We start from the raw sequence: 20,350 nt of genomic DNA on the forward strand, positions 1-20,350 counted from the left end.
AATCTTAAAAGACCTACTCCCCACCTCTCCCTTCTTCTGAGACTCATCTTTAGTCATGAGTTCTCTACGTCCCTGCCTCAGTCATACAGGGGGACAAGGAATGAGTGTTATGGTCAGTCCATCATCCATTGTTTCTGCCACTCTTTCTGCCTCACAGGGACAGGATTCCTCACATTCTTCCCCTCATCCAACATGGGGTCCCTCTTACAGAAGACAGTCCTCCATGAACTTCTCCAATGTGAGTCCTTCTCATGGGCTACAGTTATTCGTGAAATGCTCCCATGTGGGTTCCTTCATGGAGTGCAGTCCTTCAGGAACAGGCTGCTCCAGCGTGGATCACCCATGAGATCACAAGTCCTGCCAGCAAATGTACTCCAACGTGGGCTCCTCTATCCATGGGTCTGCAGGTCCTTCCAGGAGCCTGCTCTAGTGTGAGCTTCCCATAGGATCACAGCCTTCTTCACCCAGCATGGGGTCCTCCCCAGGCTGCAGATTGATCTCTGCTCCCCCTGTGGCCCCCATGGCTGGAAGGGCAAGGCCTGCCTCACCATGGGCCGCACCACAGGCTGCAGGGTAATCTCTGCTCCAGCACCTTGAGCACCTCCTCTCCTCCCTCACTGACCCAGGTGTCTGCAGGGCTGTTGCCTTCACATATTCTCACATCTCTCTCTGCTGCTATTGTTCCTTCAGCAGGTTTTTTTTTTTCCCTTCTTAAATATGTTATCACAGAATTGCTACTATTGTTGCTGATGGGCTTGGCCTTGGCCCGTGGTGAGTCCATCTTTGAGCCAACTGGCGTCGGCTATCAGACACAGGGGAAGCTTCTCACAGCTTGTCACAGAAGCCACCCACATAGCTCCACACACTACCAAAACCATGCCCCACAAACCCAATACAGGAAGATAAAGTGGAATTCTGGGAGGGAATATAACCCCAACCCACATGTCTTCTCAGTATCAGTTTTGCCAGGTTCCTTTTGCCTATATCGTCTTCTAGCAGGGTGTTTAGTACACAGGCATTTTATGCATTCCAGGCGTTTCATGGTAGCTGACTGCCAAGCTAGTCTGTTGTGTCACTTTGTTCTTGTAGTCTTTCTGATGTATTCAGTGCCTTGATAATTTTTCTTGGCAAGAGCTTTAGAAAATGATCATAGAATCATCTAAAAGACCTTTAAGATGATCAAGTCCAACCACTAACCTAGCACTGAACCATATTGTGCATAACTTAAATATCTGAATATCTCTTACCATACAAGCCCTGAAGCCCATCACTGGCTTAGAAGCCTGAGCAGCTCCAATACTTGAGTGATGAAAGGTAAGGTGGTGAGAAAGGTAGTGATTCTTGCAAAGAGTTGTTTTTGTCTGTATTTGTCTTGTGCTCTGTGTTTTTTTTTTTTTTAATGGGATTGCAGATAATTAGCATCAATGAGGAGAGTGATCAGCTAAACTGAGCATTAGTTAGGTCTTCATATGATAAAACTACTTTTTCTGTGTTGCTGCAATATTGTAATCATGGTTGCAGCATTTCAAACTAAAGAAGTGTTGGTCAGCTGATATATATTCTTTTGTATTTGTGCTTCACCCCCACCCTATTTCTGAACATATGCTTCCATTTTTCCTAATACATCCAGAAAACATTGAGTTTTCAGACTGGAATGTTATTGCATCTCAGTATTTGATCTCCAGTTGCTCAAAGGTTAGGCACTATGGGAGTGAGTGCTTAAACTGCTCACAGGTGCCTCGCTACCAGATGCTCCTTCATCTTTGTTCTCTGTGTGTTTCACTAGATAATTTTAGCCACAGTTGGTGTTTATTTACAAGAAATACCTGTAAACAGCCAGTAGTACTGGGGATACAGATGTCAAACTTCAGTGTGTGACATTTGGCACCACAAGGAAACTTTCAGTTTCTGAAAGGAGTTAATTACAGTTGGATACACATTCTTTTAGAAGAAGAGAAGAATACTCATTTGCATGTCACAGTATCATGTTGCTTATAGAAAGGCAGAAGAATGTACTACGTTTAAGGAAGGCTGACACAGAAATTACATTTATGGCAAGAGCAGGCAAGCAGGGGCAGAGTCCCCTGTAGGCCTTCCTTTGGTTTTTGTTTTGTCTTCATTTCAACAACTTTTAGCAAGTGTTTCATATTATGTAAAATTTTACTGTAATGAAAACATTAGAGATTAAGAAGTCAGATATGTCTCAAACTTTTCATGAGGATTATGATGTGCCTTCAAACTGTTTTACTTTCTGGGAAGGCAGCAGTTGTTTTTTAAAGACATCATGTGCTTGATGTGAAACTCAGTGTTTGTCCAGTAGTGGAAATGCAGTCTCTGACTAGTGGTTAACTTATTAGGTGATTCAAACCTTGTAAAGAAGAGTGGGTTTGAAGTGTTTTTGGAAGAAGACATCCTTACATCAAAGTGGCAATGCCTTTGCTTGGTCAGAGCTAGACATGGACTCAGGTTTTCCCAGAGTGATCCCAGGACTGTCAAAGCACATGTCTTACTGAACACTCTATCAACTGATGCAAAACTAGTCAGTTTGTGATATAGAAAGTGAAGAACATGTTTGACCTTAGCTGTGCTGAGATGAATTATAGTAACCGTAGTATCTTGGATAATGCAAACTTCTGATTAGGGTTTTAAAATGTTGGTACTGGAATCACTGTTATTTCAGCTTTATCACTGATGGAATATGAGCAGTTGTGGGGCAAGTCTCAGGATGCCTTTGGCTGTCTGAAGCTTGTACTGAGTTCTTAGTGCTGGTTTCTGCATGCCTGTAGCTCTTGATGCATATCTTCTGCTCTCTGCACTGCAGGGGGAACAGAGATGTAAGGGGTTTAGAGTTTTGGGAAGAGGGAGGGTTATGTTGTTCTGCAGTGCTAGAGGGATGTGTTTAGTATGCATCTTTGTGTTGCTGTGGTACAAGCAAGCCTGACTTGCATATTGGAATATAAGGAAAAAACTTTCCTTTTTATTTCCGTCACAGCATTTATATCATATGTCCTTTAAACAGACTAATAACGATTGCATATACTTCTGTGTCTTTAGCTGTAACAGCTTTTTAGATTTATAGCAGGTGTTTTGTTTGTGCAGGTCTAGGAACTTGATAGAATGCGTACCCTTAGCCAATAGGTTCATTATTCACAATAGCAGAGAGACTGGCAAGTACAAAAGCAACTGGAGATCTCATGTTTCAACCAGGAGATGTAAGTGTTATCAGCCTTGACCATCTTTAAAGAAGAGTATGATATGCCTAAGGGTAAAATATGCTCATGATACCATTGGTTCTTGTTCATATAGTTCTGTGAAAAATGCTTGTTTTGTTATGACATGTGTAGGTACATGGAAATAAACAAATAATCATGTGTATGTGAATGTATATATTTGTGTGAGAAGGTATTTTAATTCAGTTGGTACTTGCAATACTTTCTGGACTATGGTTTCATACATCTTCATTCACATATGAGATACAAATAGAGGCTTCTGTGCTTTTCTGACTTGGATATGTCTCTTATTTTCTTTCTTTTTTTATTTTCTTATTTTTCTTAGGGTAATAAATGCAGGGAAGAGCACGCACAATGAAGATCAAGCCAGCTGTGAAGTCCTCTTTGTCAAGAAGAAAGCTGGAGGCACTACTTCTACACCAAACAAGAACTCTTCAACAAAACGGAGGTCATCACTGCCCAATGGAGAAGGTCTCCAGCTGAAAGATAATTCGGTATGCAGACTTCTCTATCTTGACAGTGGAGAAGCACAAAATAAATAGAAAAAGGATGTGGCAATATGACACTGAAAGATGTTTACTGAGTGTTTCATATCTTTTCAGTTACTTCTAGTTATGTCTGCTTAAATACAGAACACAATTATCTTTTTCTTAGCTTTACAACTTGTGGGTTTTTTTTATTTCTTGCATTGAAAAATACTCTTTGCATCAAAGACATTTTAATTTAAAGATGGGGAGGGGAATACTCCTTGAATTTTCCTTTTTGTTTTGTTTCTGAAAATATAATGCTGAGAAATTCACTGCTGCAGAATACTATGAGTTTAATGGCTGCAGTTGACTCATCCAGTGACAGTCACTGTAAGCATAGCAGTATCATTGTTTAGGCGGTCATACCATTTTATTAAAGGGTTAGACTGTCACTTGGGTTTTTCTCACTGAAGCAATATTGTGTGTAGCAAGGCTGGTTTATACAGGAAAGGTAAGGCCATCTACCACAGTGAATTCAGTGATTTTTGTGGACTATGGCTCCTCTCTTTGTGTGGAGTGATGTATTTCATGCACTTATCTACTAGCAATCATCTGCTATTCTTCATCTGTCTTGTTTCCTGACTGGCTAATTACTTCAGCTGCTCCTTAAGCATGAGCTCAGGCTCCAGCAATGATTGATAGTGTCTGTTTGATTCAGGCATTTTAGCCATGTAACACTAAATGCCCTATCTGAATGTTGGAGATGGACAATGTGGATATGCAGTCTTTCTGCTGCTGAGAGAACATAAGTTCTCTCTAAGTGCTAATTAGTCTATAAAAGAGGGTACTATAAGTACCCTCTTTTGGTGTTTTTTTTGTTTTTATTTTAAACCAGGTTGTTATTAGCAGTCTGCTTCAGTCTTTCCCAAAACCCCATGGCTTGGTATGCTTGATGATTGCAGGGGTCCTGAGCAGCAAGCATCCTCTTGACTGTGTCCATCACCAACTCTTGTTCCTCCTGTTCTGTTTCATATTTCATTATTGCTGTAACATTTCCAGACTGACAGATTTTCCAGGTTTGCAAATAGCCCTGTTCTTTCCACTTTCATATCTTCCCTTAAATAATTTATCCCAGTTCCTGTTTTCTGATGTTCTTTGTTGTATTCAGCCATGATTTTGTTTTTCAAGTGCATACTTGTAAACTCTTGGATAAAGGCTTGTGCACTGTGTACTTGCTGGGACTAGGAATTCTCTGTACAGTCATGCAAGGCAAAACAGACTTTGACTTAATTGTCTATGCTTTAAAAAGTCTTTCTTAGAAAGTCCATACAACTGTCTGTTATTGGCTCATGCAGATGCTTGGTTCCATGAGAGTATTTAATTTTTGTATGCATTAAATATGTTTAATGAAGCAAGCATTTGACCATAGTACTTATTCCTGTAAATAAAATACATTAGGATAAGCAACAATGTTCTTGGTCCAGCTAATAACTTCTTTAACACAAAGGGCATAGCTTTGTCATGCACACAGCATACTGCAAAGACCCCAGTGCAGACACCAGCCTGGGTAGGTATGTTTAGGTGCTGTGCAGAGGTACTAACTTTGGTCTAACACTACATTTAAGTTCCAGGCCTACCATATGAGATGTCTGGTTAGAGGCTTCTGCATCTGGAATGTAGGTGGATATTGCTGTACTGAATTTACCTACATTTTCGTTTTTGGGGGGCATGCATGAGACATAAAAAGCTTTGTAGTGTTGTTTCACAAAGTCCAGTTAACTTCCAGCTTCAAGTGGTATCAAATGCTTCTCAAGAGCAAAAGACATGCTATGTTGTATATACTATACTGTGTGGTTAATCCCCTTCCTCAGAAGGAAGTTGTGTCCAAACAAATGTAGTACATGTTTAGATTACAGTGAAAATCAAGGGATATAAAATTATTTCATTACTGGAAAGATGTTTTCACCATTCTTGGTGGTATCTGTCATTATGGTCATCATACTGTTATGGTATAACAATGGCAGTCTGTAAACTGGCTGCATATTTTTGAAAGCTATTCTTTTTATCCATTTTAAGCTTAATGATTGTCAGCCTCATTAAATATCCAATTACCTTGTGTTATGCAAAGTATCTTACCGAATTTGCTGATTTCCTCTCTTCGCTAGTATGTTTCCTACTTTGATTCTGTATCTTTCATCTTAGTTTTGGAAGAAACAGCCACTCCCTTTCAAGCTTCTTGAGAGAAACATTTTTATTTCAAATCTTCTGTTCTTTCTTCTGTTTCTGGCATATGAGCATGATTTCTGAAGTGAGGAGCCAACCGATCTGTATAATATATAGTATACTGTTTTTTCATGCTGCTTGTTACAGTGTTTTTTATATGTTTTCATCTTGTCTACAGATTTACTTCTGTTTTCCACATGACACTTGAATGAGTGCTATCACACTCATTATTTAGCTGTGTAAAACCTATTCTACCATGTTATTAGAACACAGCTTGTGAATTTAAATGTATAGTTTCCTAAAACAGGTATCATATTTGTGGAGAAAGTTTTCTACTAGAGGGCAGTCTTACACTAGCAGTTAGTAGGATTTTTTCCTTGGTATGTTTTTGTGAATGGCTGAATATATCTAAAACAGGAAAGAGAAGATGTACACATTTCTATAATGTGTTGTATTTTTACACTGTGAAGTATAATACAGTGTTTTGCCCTCACAGCATTGTTGGCAAATATTTTTTAATGAGTGTATGAGTTTGGTGTTAAATGTGATGAAGGTGCAACTTACTCTGTATCAACAAGATGTATACATACAGGCTTGAGACACTCCAATGAACAGTATAATGTGGTTCCAGTAAGTATTTAGTAAGAAAGCCAGAAGCTGAGTACTGTAAATGCCTCATAGGGAAATCCCACCATAACATGTGATCTGAAATTGTCTCCGAGTGGTGAGCCTTTGTAGAAATATTGAAGGAAGAAGGGATGAGGGAAGCAGTTTGTTATTGAGTACTTGTCCAATGAAAAGAAAGATTTCTTCTGTTCTTGTTTAGCTGTTTTGAGTGTCGAGCACAAGAGAAGTAGGAACTGGAACTTAAAACTGTCTGTTGATTTAACAGAATCTATTTCACCATCCTCAGAATCTTTGAGGCTACATGCCATCTTTGTTTTACTCTGCTCTCTGGGAAGCTTATGAACTTAAATGATGGTTATATCTGAAATTGTGTGATTATTGTTGTTTAATGCTGACCCCACCAAGGCAGCCCCACACTTTGGCAAGGGAGCATAAGGGAGTCGGAGATCCACGAGTTGAGTGCTGTCATGGTCCTGACTGTGTGTGTCGACTCTGCAGAGCTTCCAGAGATAGGGAGTAGAAGGTGATAGGCCACAAATGAGGAGATGGAGAAGTGAATGTTTGTTTACCCCCACCACACCCAAAAATCCAAGGAACCCTATTACATAGCATAAATACAATTCTCTTCTTGAAAAGGCAGGTGATAGACTGAGTATAGCAGTGAAGGGAAAGACTCTGTAAATTCAACCCTAAATTAATTCTCTCCCCTTCCCCTCACCTCACTTCAGTGCTGCTTGACTAATCGTATTGCCCTCTGTCCCCATTCAGGAGCATTCACTTTAAATTTTCCAGCATTTTCACTGGTACTTTTTTAAAATGCCTTTAACTATGGGGTACCTTGCTGATAAATACTGAAAGTTATCAGTGGATGAAATGGGAATCTTATGCCAAGATATTGCCATAGTGACCATCAGGTTGCAGAGCTTAATGTAATGCATTATTAATTGTCACTGTAATGTGAGGATATACAATTATTAATTCTGCAGCTTTCTTTGCCACAAAGATGGGACATAGTATTTGTGTGACACAAGTCTGATTGCTTGCCACAGGTAGCTGAATGTGTTGGTAACATAAGGAGGACTTTTTCCTGAGGATAGGGTGGCAATTGCCCACCCAGATGCTCTCTAATGCATTTTGTCAGTGTGGATCTTATTTGTAATAATAATAGTTGGGGTGTGTTGTGGTTTTTAGAATAAATGTTTACTGGCAATTAAAATTTATTTGCCTATTTGGAATTAGCTTTGTTTAAAAAAAATCTGAAGGTTTGCAGTGTGGGACACTGTCTAGCTTACCTGAAAAATTTGTTCCAAATTGATCAATATATATTGCCAAGGCTCCCCATTTTTTTTTTTATAACTCAACTCAGATTGCATGTCTCTTTGTATGCATTTTCTTTCATAATTTTTCATCCATTGCTTGACCCAAAACTTTGCATGTCTTAATTACATTTTACAATTACAAAACCCAGGAGGCTGCTGAACCTTCCTGAAAGTGAGGTCAGCAGTTGAGAAGCCTGAAGCTTATTAAATTTCCTAGTACATTCTGGAAATAAATTGTAAGGTCAGTGCAGTGAAGGATCTGTTTGCTCTTCATGTGTCTGGTAGCTATTCAAAATGTTGTTAAATCTGAATCTTCTGAAAGAAAATCTAAAATAAATCACTCTGTTGACCCATCATACTCCCACTTGAGGGCTCTGTCCAGCTAAAAGAACAAATGGAGACTGATGTTTGAAAGACTCCTTTTGACAGAATACTGCCAGAGCCAGCAGAAACAAATGTCTTGTTCTCATTTTCAGAATGTCAGTACTTTTGGGAAGAAGTTCAAGCTCTCAAATGTGAAAGAGAGAACAGCTGTGCATATGCACACCAAAACAGGTAGTCACTTGGTAGCTACAGAGGTCATCTCAGCTGTGGGATGAAAAGCAGGGACTTTTTTGTGGCTTTTGTCTCATTTGTGTGCCGTGACTGCCAGCCCTTGCTCGTTTCTCTGAGTCAATGCTTTATTTACACCATATATTTATTGTCATCAAATTAGTATGATTTGGGAGAATTCATTTAAATAGAGGAACCATTTTTGTTTTCCTTTTTAGACAGCTGGACATAGGTTATTTGTGGTTATACTCTCTTTGGTAGTTCAAAAGTAAATGAAGCTTTATAAGAATACATACAAGGTTTCAGAAACTAATATTTAGGTTATAGTAATGCCTGCAGATCCTAACTGAAAGCAAAGCCCTAGAGCATCTCACACAGAACGTGTGTGTAAGAGCAGTGTTGTGGTAGTCATCTCCCTTGACTGAATATGCATATAACACAGACTTCTCAGTTATCTAGGGTACTTCTGAAGTTAATAAGGATAAATAAATCTTCTTTGGAATGCAGTCTGAACATGCAGGGTTTGGGGTTTTTTTCTCTCTGAATATATGGGCAAATTAGAGAACTATCTTGGAGGTGTGCAATGTAAATGTCTGAACTAGTAGCAATACCATCTTGTTTGAGTTACTAGTCCAAAAGGAACAGATCAGTGAACTCCAGAAGAACCACCATGGCTGACATGGCCATGTTCATGTCAGTGACAGCCCAAGAATGCAACTCAGGCCCATGTGAACTTCTCAGTCCTAACTTGTGCTTGAATGAAATAAGCGGTAATGTTTCAGTTTCTTTTTTTTTTTTTGTGGAACATTGTTCTGGTCTGTTTTAAATCTTCCCAGTCTGTGATGACACCTTATTTGATTACCAAGTTCACTTGAGGCTTGTTCAGTGTAGGATATATCCAGTGTTGTGCTCATAATAATGACAGTGAATCTCTTTTTATCTTCTGAAAAGTTCTAATACAGTCTTTGATGGAGGCTTACTTTGGAGCCCAACCAAAACATTGTTTCTGCATATGTCAGAGCAATACTGGAGCTGACTTACACCTGTCAGAGAACACTGTATGGTGCATAAAGGGAGAAATATTTGAAAGTCATGTAATTGATAACTGCTGAACAATTACAGCATTATGATATATACCTTAATTTTAATGATGAAGTCTACAAAGTTTACTTTTCCTGGATACTCAACCTGTATGAGAGCAGTTGTGCTGACTGGCATGCTATGGATTGAGCTAAAATATAAGATCTGAAAGCATACTAATAATGCTGAGTGCTATACCAAAACACTTGCATAGCTATTCTGATCAGAAGGTACAGGCAGGGAAAGCCTGAGCTGTCTCTTCTGCCCACACGGATAGACTCTATCTACCAGTCACGAAGGTGGGGATCACGTCTTGTTATTAGATGTCAAACTGAGGTCCTTTGTCTCGTGCCCAGTTAAAAAAAAAGAAGTCTATCATAAAAGTTACCAGATGCTGTCTTGTGTAGAATTTTGGTCTCTGTGGTGGTATGATAATTTGATAAATGGTATGATTTTTGCATGTTTTTTTTCTGATCTACACAGTCATTAGGAACTTAACTTAGTCTCACAGTGGTAGCTGTGCTTCATCAGTGCATCCTATGATGGCTGTAAGGTAAGAAAGATTGCAAGTTCAGGAATTGCAAGGAGGTTAAGGAAAAGAAAAATAAATTTTAATGATGGGGGTGTGTGGCAAAAATAGCCATCTTTCCTTCCTACCAGAGCTTATTAACAGAGTGAGTATTTCTCCATTCCAGAAAGAAGGTTACCTCTGGGAAAGTTAACTGTTTTACCAGCCATCCCTGTGCCACCAGTCACCTCACTTGTGGCTGTGTAATGGTGACCATCTCTTTTCTTTTCTCTCTGTTTCTTCCCCCTGCTTCTCCTACAGGACACAGATGGGATCAACCTGTACTACTGGTCGCTATTCGATGGACATGCTGGGTCAGGGGCAGCTGTGGTCGCTTCCAAACTGCTGCAGCACCATATCCTGGAGCAACTGCAGGATATTGTGGACATCCTGAGGAACACAGCTCTGCTCCCACCCACCTGCCTCGGAGAGGAGCCTGACAACCCAACCAGCAACAGCAGGACGCTGACACGGGCGGCCTCCCTGCGTGGTGGTGTGGGGGCCCCAGGCTCACCCAGCACTCCCCCAACACGCTTCTTCACGGAGAAGAAAATCCCACACGAGTGCCTGGTTATTGGGGCCATAGAAAGTGCATTCAAGGAAATGGTATGTATGTCTCAGGGCTCTGAACTCATTATTGCATACATTAATGAGTCTCATGGCCTGGAAAAGATGAACATTTTGGGATTTTTCTTCACTTTTTTTCTTCCTCTACTTAAACACCCTCTGTATGTGAGCAGAATTATTTAAGAGCCTCAGCAGCTTACCTAGTACATCCCTGTGAGGCAGGAAATGCATCTTAAGTCCCAGGTGGCACCACTCTCAGGAGCTTGTTACCCCTTTTCTTTTTTTCTTTCTTGTTTTACTTTTTTCTTCCTTTTTTAATGATAAAAATTGAATATTGCCTCACAATAGCAGAGTTTGACATTGTCTGTTATAGTAAGATTGTGTTTATGGGCATGCACTTTACAAAGTCTCATTGCTGTACCAGAACAGCAGCAAAGTCTCTCAGCATCCCTCACAACACAGACCGTTGTTCATGTGGCCCACAACTGTACAAATGGGTCACAAAAGGTCACATCAGGGACACGGGTGAGGAGCAGCATCCTTGATCCAAAGACCCATAGTTCATGTTAGTGTTGGGGTGGCTCTCAAAGTACAGTAGTGACAAGAAAGTGTGTGTGCAGCTCTTGACTGAGGCGGGTTGGGTGTGGGCGAGTGAGGCTTGAGTTGTGTATGGTATGAGCGACTAGGAGGAGATCATGACTCAATGGAAACAAAATATGCATCAATTTCCCTGTGAAAGACTGTGATTTTTCTCTTTTGTAATTGATGTAGTTGCTCTACACCTTCCTTCTCCATTTCTTCACATTATTAAAAATAATTCTCGTCAGGCAGAGGAGAGGCCTGGCCTGCCAATATGTACAGATCATGTCTTGGGAGCTCTCCTCATGTTATTTTTCTTCCTCTTCCTCTTCCTCTTCCTCTTCCTCTTCCTCTTCCTCTTCCTCTTCCTCTTCCTCTTCCTCTTCCTCTTCCGTTTGTTTTTAGAAGAGTGTCTTGTTTGAGCAGAAGTTTTTTGAGCTAATGAGTGTTTCCCAGAGATTTTATTTGTTGTCTGAAAAAAAACCATTCTATCATTGTTTTTCCCTATATGTGTGATTTTTGGTTAGTACATACATCTAATTAGGGACTACAGATGTTATAACAAAGTGATGCTTCACTTTGAACTTTGAGTAGCAATTCTTTTTCTGGATTGCCCTTTCTCCTGAAGGAAGTGCAGGTGACACCAACAGGGTTTGGGATTTTAAAGGATGGGTAGGTTCAGGAGCAGGACCCACCACTGTGGCTTAGGCATCATTCAACGTGGGGCATGCCAGCAGATTTATGTGCCACAGACAGGGGACTCAGTTTCTGCTAGCTGAAAAGAGGAGGATGCATGAAAGTCTCCTGTCAGTTTAGCATGTCCTTTTCAGAAAACTGGGACCAGCTTGCTCCCTTCTTTGTCAAGAAAGAAGCACTACACACTAGTGGGTTCAGAGCATGCCTGAGAGGGGGAACACCATTTTCATGCTTCAACTGGGGAGATTTTCAGGCCGAAAGAGTGTCAGGCTCTGAGTGTGTGATACGACACTCTTTCTCTCCCCTGTTGAAATTGGTTCCTAGTGCAGGAGAGGTGAAAAGTGGAGTTTCACAGGACTGGAAAGCGAAGGTAAGAGAGCTAAAGAAGGACCCTTTCAAGCAGCGTGTGCATTACCCATTGCTTCTGTCCTGAACACATCTTAGGAAGCAGGAGTGTTATTACCCTGTTTAGTTATAAGTTCACACCTCTGGTAGGTATTTACACAGAAGACCATCTCAGTTCATGTGCACACACCTGACTGCTTGGGAGAACTTTTATGGATAGAGTGATAAATGCAGTTTATCTACAGTTATGGTGTCTGTGTATTCCATGTATATAGGTCATAGTAATATCTCCTCTCTTTTTCTAAACTGAAGTCCATAGAATTTTCTATTTTCCTCCCTATGTCTTTCTTCATGTGCTTTCTTCATATCAACTTTAGGTCAGATACCTAAAGTTCCACTTCTACTATTTGTCAGAGGATTGAAGTTGATTGTCTGTCTTTGCTGTATAAATGACTTTGTGTCTACCACAATGCAATGTAACTTCAGTTTTAAGTTTCACATCAAAAAGGAAGTCTTGTAAAAAGAAGGAAGCAGTTCATAAGATCAACACTCCTGAGTCTCGTCTATGCTTGCAATGATTGATCTTCCCTCTACCTCAGTCTAACTTCCTGCTAGTGTATACTCCTAGTACTCTTTAGGTGAAGATTTTGTGCCTTTTCCACAGCACATTGTGCATTCATCCCTATTTTGTACTGGAACATCAGGGATGTTGTTGAGTTAGGTCAGTGCAGTTAAGATGTGCATAATATACAAGGGTTTTGTGCCAGCAGTGTATCTTTTTGCCTGGCACTTGGTGAAAGCTCATGTTTCCTGGACACATAGGCAGACTTCTTGATGGTGTTTCCTCAAACACCTGTCACTGCAAAGGAGCCCTTTGAACTTGGTGAAAATGCTGAGTAGATACTGGTACCTTTTTTTTTAACAGTCCAACATGACAGGTTTATTTAATGATGGTTTTGTCCTCTTTTCCTGGGAGCATTTAGCATACCGTTGCTTTTTTACCCCAACTGCCTTTTGAATTCTAGTTAAGCTGTCCCTGGTTTTGTCTCAGGTCTCAAAATCCAATTCATCCCTTTCAAAAGGCTTTCTAAAATTATTTTTTCTTTATTAGGTGTGGCTTCCTTTGGACAATACTTGTCTGAGAGCTCCATGCAGTAGAGCACTGTGGAAAGCTGACACAGACCAAATCATTGCCAAACTTAACAATTTAACAAATTTAACAATTAAGCTGTCCTGCTTTTGTAGTACTTCTACACTGTCCTTTCTGGTTGTGTTGGAACTGGATTAGGAAGTTTGTGTTATATTCTTAGGTAATTTACTCTCCCATTTGCACCTCTTTATTTTTTAATGTCAGTAATTGCCAGTCATCACGATTATTCCCGTTAAAAGGAAATCAATAAGCTCAAGTTCTGAAGGAATCTTAAATCCTCTAATTTTCATCTATTGAGTTTTAAGATGCACATTTATAGATTCAGTTCTATGGAGTCAGGAAGGATTTTTCCAAGTGCTGTTCTGTCGTGGATAGAAGCATCAAACTATAATCCCTTCCCTGTATTTAACCTTGTGTACATCTGTGTGATATAGCATGTATTTGAAAGAAAGATTAAGGGGAGAGTGGTCACCTGTTCGACCCTGAACCCTGTTTAATTTGGAATGAGAGAAAATGGCACAGAACTAACTGGCTGATTTATTGGAAGGTGAAAGTTTTTGTACATTTATATCACGATTTTCTTCTTCATTGAGTTTTTTTCACTTGGATGAAATCTACTCAGATGCTTTTGCAAGATTGGTGCCGTTTTAATTTGAACAATCTTGAGAAAGCGACCTATGTTGTATGGTTTTCCTTTTGATTAAGTAGCCAGTACGAGGAGGGTTAAACCAATGTTACAGGCATTTTAATGTCTTTCTGATAGAGATAAAGCACAGTAAGGCCTTAATTCTGTCTTTATGCCTTCTGAAACTTGATTTTTTTTTTCTTTTAAGCAGATACCTGATACTGCGTGTGTAGGGAGTGAAGATGCTTTCTGTTATGGCAAAATTGAGATCCTGCAAGAAAGGCCTCTAGTCTGAGGATGTTCATAGATGAAAAGTAGTTATATCAGTTGCTGCACGATGACAACGTTGTCATGTTGATACTGCAGTTTGTATGTGTCCACTTCTATTCCTTAGGGGCCTCAATTTCTAAAACATGGCATCGAGTACAGCTGGCACTCACATTTTGTGCCGCTGCCTCGCTTGCTGTGTTTATGCTGTGCCCCCCCCTTGCCTCTGCAGCGGCCCAAGCCCACCTGGCTCGGCGTCCCAGCACCTGTGGGCCGTGGGACCAAGGGGTGGCACAGGCGGCAGGGAGGCCCGCGGCCCGCCATGTGCCTGCGGCCTCCGCAGGGCCTCCACAAGGTGGCATGAGCAAGCCGCCGTTGAGCTCCAGGAGCCTGCAGCGCAGTGGATGGCAATGGCTTTGCGGAGTCGCCTTCCTCCGTTTCTTTTTTTATTTTTTTGGAAGAGGTTGTTAATTAGCATGATGAACTCGTGCTTTTGAGCAGGAAAGCCCAGACTCGAGCTTTGGCCAGGCGGGCGCTCAGACCTGACCAGTCAGGATGGTGGGGACGGTCTGCCCCAGGGCTGACACCACATCCTTAGGTTGTTTCTGTAATCGGGGGAAAAAGCAACCCCTGCTTTGGAAATGTACCCTGTGGCACTTTGTCATGTCCTTTACAGGCTTTGCACCATTCTCCCTGCACTCTTCCACCCGAGGAAGGGAGACCAGGAGGATTAGGCATTAGACAACCCCTGTGTGCACCTTGCTTCTACCTGCCACTGCAGTGTGCCTCCTGAAAAGGGCAGCAGAGCACAGGCTAGATTACTTGCTTCCTTGGCAGGAAATTGTAGCTTTTGAATGAGGATACAGAAATCTTTTGGGCTGCAAGGTGCATTGTTTGATTCCACCCAGTATTGTTCAGAAAAGAGGAGGAAAAAAAGGAAAAGGACCAAAAAAAAAAAAAAAAAAAGCTTGCTCTAAAGTCTTTCTCCAGATTGAAAGTGAGGAAGGCTCTGTATACAACTTTGTCTGGAATTAACCCTTTTACACTCCTAAGATTTCAGAGGCTTTTTGGGGCTTTCTGCCTCTGTTTGTGCTGTACTACTTCCCAGCAGCTCTGTTATAAAATATTTCACCAAAAGCCAGCGTTTCTGCATCAGAAAAAATTAATGACAGTGATGGGTGCTATTTTCTTTTGGTTTATTTTGTTCCACTCAGATCTTGTTGACCTGTAGGAAAGCCTTTCAGTCCTTCCTCCCCCTAAAAAAGAAAATGTTGGACAAAGTATGTAATATCAAATTAAACAGGGCATTGAATGTACTCTGGCAAGTCATGGTAGTAAATTCAAGTTCTGAACATCAGCTAGATGCAAGAGCCTGTGAACAGCAATGATTTGAAAAAATTGAGTACACAGATGTAGTTTAAGTCAAGGAAACTCTGAAAATGAGGCCCTAAGGATTATCCGTCTCCTCTCCTATAATAGATGCTCCTGGATTCTGCTTATTGAAAAAAATAAATTTTAATTTGGGCATTCCAGCACTTGCAAAATGTACCTATGACAGAGCTGAAACCAGGTGAAGAATTGTATGTTGTTTGAAGGTCTCAGAGGATACTCTGAGCTGCGGAGATGAAGGTTTTTTAAAATTCTTGGCAATGCCTGGAAAATCCACTGTAGTATTTGTAAGTTTAAATTATTTTGATGGTGAGAAACGTCTGCTTCCTTTGAACTGTTCTTTTCAGCTTAATTTAAAAATATATAGAAACCATGGGGAGGAAAATCTGCTTCTCTATGGCAAGATTAGATAAAGAGGCATTTATAACAGGTCCATGTCTGTGACCAAAGGTTCTGTGAGATTTGATTTTTAGCTTGGAGGTGTTTTTCCTCCTGATCTACACACCCCACAGCCTCCTTCCCCAAAAGGAAAGAAAAAGGAACACCACAATCTATGAACACATGGATTAAGAAGCAGGAGTAAAACCCCAGGTCTGTTGGGCAGCCATGTGCAGTGCGGGTGTGCAGCTGGGAATGGCCTCGTCGGGTAGCGCTGCATGTTTCTTGCTGCCCCTGCCACACCACCCCCCTTGGTACTGTATTCATGGCACAAAGGGCATCACTCAGTCCTCTGCCCAGCCTGCTCAAGGAGAGCAGCTGAGAGCTGCTGAGCATTGCATCTCTTTCCTCATGCTGCTCCAGGTCACCTCCCTCTCCTGAAATTTGTAGGAAACAAAGCGTGGTCTCTTGGCTCCTCCAACCCTGAAGATTTTCAATCAAATTGCAGCTGCCATGGTTTGCATTTGTTGTGGTGCTTTTCCTCAGATAAATTTAGCTCTAAAATAAAGCTTTAAATCCCATACCCCAAGGCGTGGACAATTTGAGCTGTTTGTGCTCTGTGCAAATATGAAAATGTCTGAAGTATAGCTCTGTGTGTGTATGCGCAGGCACAGAGGCAAACAAATATATTCATAATAAAAAACACATACAAGTAGGCAGGGTTTAGCTGAAAAGATCTGCAAATACTTGCAATAGCAATGCTAAATGATGCTCCCTGTTTGAATCTGGTATTACAAGGAAAGACCAGTTTGAAATTGGATTTAATTCTGGACACAGGAGAGGAGGGTAATTTCTAAGATGCTATGTTATTAACCCAAATTAAACGAAGAAGCAGCAGCAGAACATTGGCATATACTTGGGTTTTTGTTTAAACGTATGGAATACTGGAAAACAGTTCATTTACTTGTGTCATATGGTCTCCAAGCTTTCCTGGGGCTGTATCTATCTATCTATATATATTTACGTATATATGTACTTTCTCATTCCTTGGCTTGATTGATTGTTGAAGACAGATGAGACCTGTGTTCTCCACTTATATTAAGCAGCAGGACTTTTTTACATACAATATTTCTTACATTCAGAATGAGCTGGAAGCTAAACACAGGAAGATCCATTTGAGTAGGTATGTACCTGCTAAAGTTTGTGTCTGTGCAAATGCATAAAAAGTGTCTTTTCAGGACCTCATAAAAGCAGTTAGATGAGACACAGGGTTAAATACACAGGGTTTATCCTGGAAAGTCTGTGAATGCCTAATATTTTTTGGTAAATACTGTTCTACTGGCCTTCCCCCCCCCCAGCTGAAAACAAGTTACATCCAACCATTCCCTCTGTTTCTGAAGGACAGCCTTGTGGTATGAATGTCTTGCTGCTGTTTGTAAAGGTATATGCTTCACTATCCTAGTATCCTCTTTGGAGAGCAAGTAGTTATTTATGTCATAGCTAGGTCTCATTAGTTATTTGCTGTCTATGTAAAGCACTGTCCAATTATACCACCAGATACCTACTGTTAAGCTACATTTATCTTTGCCTTCATTGGGCTTTTTCCGTAGCAAATTCCCTTGCATCCCTCTTTCACAATCTCCTGACTTAGTTTTTCCTGAACATCTTTATATCATAAATAACAAGTACTCCTCAACTTTCCATTCTCCCTGGCCATGTTACCTTAGCTGCAACACTAAAGAAAGCCAGTGGGACATGCAGTTTAAGACTCCATTTATTCTTTTTAGGGGAATCTTCATTTTTCTAAAATGTTAATTGCCATGCTGTCTTTATAAATGTTGTTCTCTTTTCCCATAGGATTTGCAAATAGAACGAGAGAGGACTGTGTATAATATTTCTGGTGGCTGCACAGCCCTTGTTGTGGTGTGTTTATTGGGGAAGCTTTACGTGGCAAACGCTGGTGATAGCAGGTGAGTATGTGTGATGTCTCCACGATTATTTCTCCACCCTAGACTTGCCAGATCTGGTGTTACCAAGTTCCTTTGTTGAAAATAGTGTCACAAGAGAATTCTGTTTCTTGGCTGGACATAATGGAAATGCAAATAGTAGAGACAGGCTTCCAGTATCTCCTGGAGTGGTGGTTGCAGTCAGAGAGATTGATGACACTTCTGACCTTGCAGCAGTTTCTGAATGACTTGATGGCTGCAGAAAAGTGGAAAGGCGATAAAGAACCAGTGAAACAGGTGTTGGGTGTTCAGTAGAATTGTGTGTTGAACGGTGACAAAGGGAATGCATCTGGAACAGCTGGTAGGGCTAAACTGGTTCAGGAAAAAGTCCTGTGGCTCCTGTCCTCAAGATTAGTCTTGTGAAGGCCACTTGGTTCTCAGAATAGTTGATATAATTAAAGATAATGATCTACATGGAAATAACTGCTACTCATGCAATAGGATGGAGTAGAGGGAGAGGGACTATCACTGGTTAGAATTCTTACTGTGTCCTATTCTAGCTCGTGTACTTGTCCGTTTCTCAGAACTGAATGCTGTCATTCAGGAGTTGTTGTTTTGTTATATGTGTATAAAGCTGGATGCTTGAAGACTCATGATGAGAAATTTTTTCTTCTGATTTAGCTAAAGCTAGGTGTGTTCTGGACATCTCTCACTTGCATTCTTTTGCTCTCTCTCCTTCTCTGCCCATACCACCATCAGAGAGAGATAATGAGGCTGATCTTACAAGACTTCATACATTTTCTTCATATACTTCATACATTTCTTTTGGCAGTGCTCTGCATAAACAGGCCAGGGAGAGTAATTTCCCACTTGATACAGACTGCTGTTGTGTTCTCTTAGTTAGCAGCTGACAAATGGAAGTCTGCAAAGATACTGAACCACCTTGTATTTAGGTGAAGACTGCTGAGGTTATGTCTATGTGTTTTGGGTTTGTGTGCACACAGTACATATTTGTACTGTCTGCACACAATGTATTTACAGAGAGCAGTCAACTCCAAAATGTTTGGTAGTTTAAATCTAGTACTTTTATTGCCCCTTGCTGCTTTTAACTGTGTAGGAAGTGAGATTAATCTTTTGTGCATAAAGTTCCTATTCTTTTCCGGTTGATTGTTCTTAATATGCTGCATTTGCTCTTTATATTGCAAATCGTTCACTGAGTTCCTCTTGACAAGTGACATATTTGATTTTTTTCACATCAAATGTCAAATGAGTCCTCACAGAGGGTAGCTGCAAACATGTTTAAGCAGACCACCTGTCTAGTCATCAGAACCATCTACCCAAAATTTTAGCTCTCTTGCTATCATATTAGAAGTAATCACGTTTTCTTGTCCTATTGTATTTGAAATACAACTGAATCTTTTCTGTTGGGTTGGCTAAATTGCCTTATTGCCTCTTAAAAGTGTACTGTGTAGAACTGGCCATGCAGGACCTACTTCTGAGTAGCAGAGATCTTTGTTCTTAAATGACTGACTGCTTCTGGTTCCACCAGGATTCCTCCTCTGCTTCTTGAGAACAGCCTCAGCTCCATTGCAGCCTCTGATACCAAATGGGAAGAAACTCATCAATGGAGATCTGGAATTAGCCCACTGTAGTTAAAGCCATTGTATCTTAAGTAGGCTCGGAATGTTCATCAAGCCCATAAACAGCATCTCTTCAGAAAAGCAGAAAGGAAGCCATTGGCAAGGTTGGGTCTTGTTTGAACCAGGACTCAAAATTTTCTACTCATTCCTCATATCTTTGGAGGGTTACAGGGACCCTCCAAATCCAAAATAGTTTGGTTTTGTACTTTCCAAATGAACCTCATGGGAACCTTCGTCATTCCGCAGAGAATTCTCTTGATTCCCAAAAATCTTTCACTTTTGAATAAGTCTGCTTCTAGATTTTCATAGCTCAAGAAAATAAAAGCGTTGAAATGCAGAAGATCAGTTGATCTGGGCCTCTCTCCTACCAAATCCCCACTTCCCATGTTTCAGAAAGGAAGAAAACCAACTATTTCAAAACATCTAAGTTGCTTCTAAGGACATTTTAGGACTGGGAAAGCAGCTCTGAGATTGTCTGCCTACTGCCAGAGTGCACACTGCATTCCTGTATTTTAAGAGCCCAGTCACGTAGCCAAGAAGTTTTATTCATGTTAGTTGGAAAAATATGTTCCTTTTTGCTGTCTCATGCCCTGTGTTGTCAGCTCCGTGGTTTGTACAGATACAAATGAGGGTGGTGAAAAATACAATAAGGAAACTACTTAAAAAAGGGTTTGTCTGCTCTTGAGAAGAAGGGTGGGGTTT

At 40.6% G+C, this 20,350-nt stretch overlaps 1 protein-coding gene across 1 annotated transcript in view; it reads left to right on the plus strand.

Moving 5' to 3' along the window:
• The window catches only part of PPM1H (protein phosphatase, Mg2+/Mn2+ dependent 1H), a 133,481-nt gene that overhangs the window by 61,131 nt on the left and 52,000 nt on the right, over positions 1-20,350 (plus strand). Inside the window, exons 2-4 of the mRNA XM_062016848.1 lie at positions 3,556-3,724; positions 10,328-10,672; positions 17,920-18,032. Of these exons, the coding sequence (XP_061872832.1) occupies positions 3,556-3,724; positions 10,328-10,672; positions 17,920-18,032 (627 nt within the window). The remainder of the gene's footprint in view (positions 1-3,555; positions 3,725-10,327; positions 10,673-17,919; positions 18,033-20,350) is intronic.

The sequence above is a fragment of the Colius striatus genome, chromosome 1 (assembly GCF_028858725.1).
Source record: "Colius striatus isolate bColStr4 chromosome 1, bColStr4.1.hap1, whole genome shotgun sequence".
NCBI lineage: Eukaryota > Metazoa > Chordata > Aves > Coliiformes > Coliidae > Colius > Colius striatus.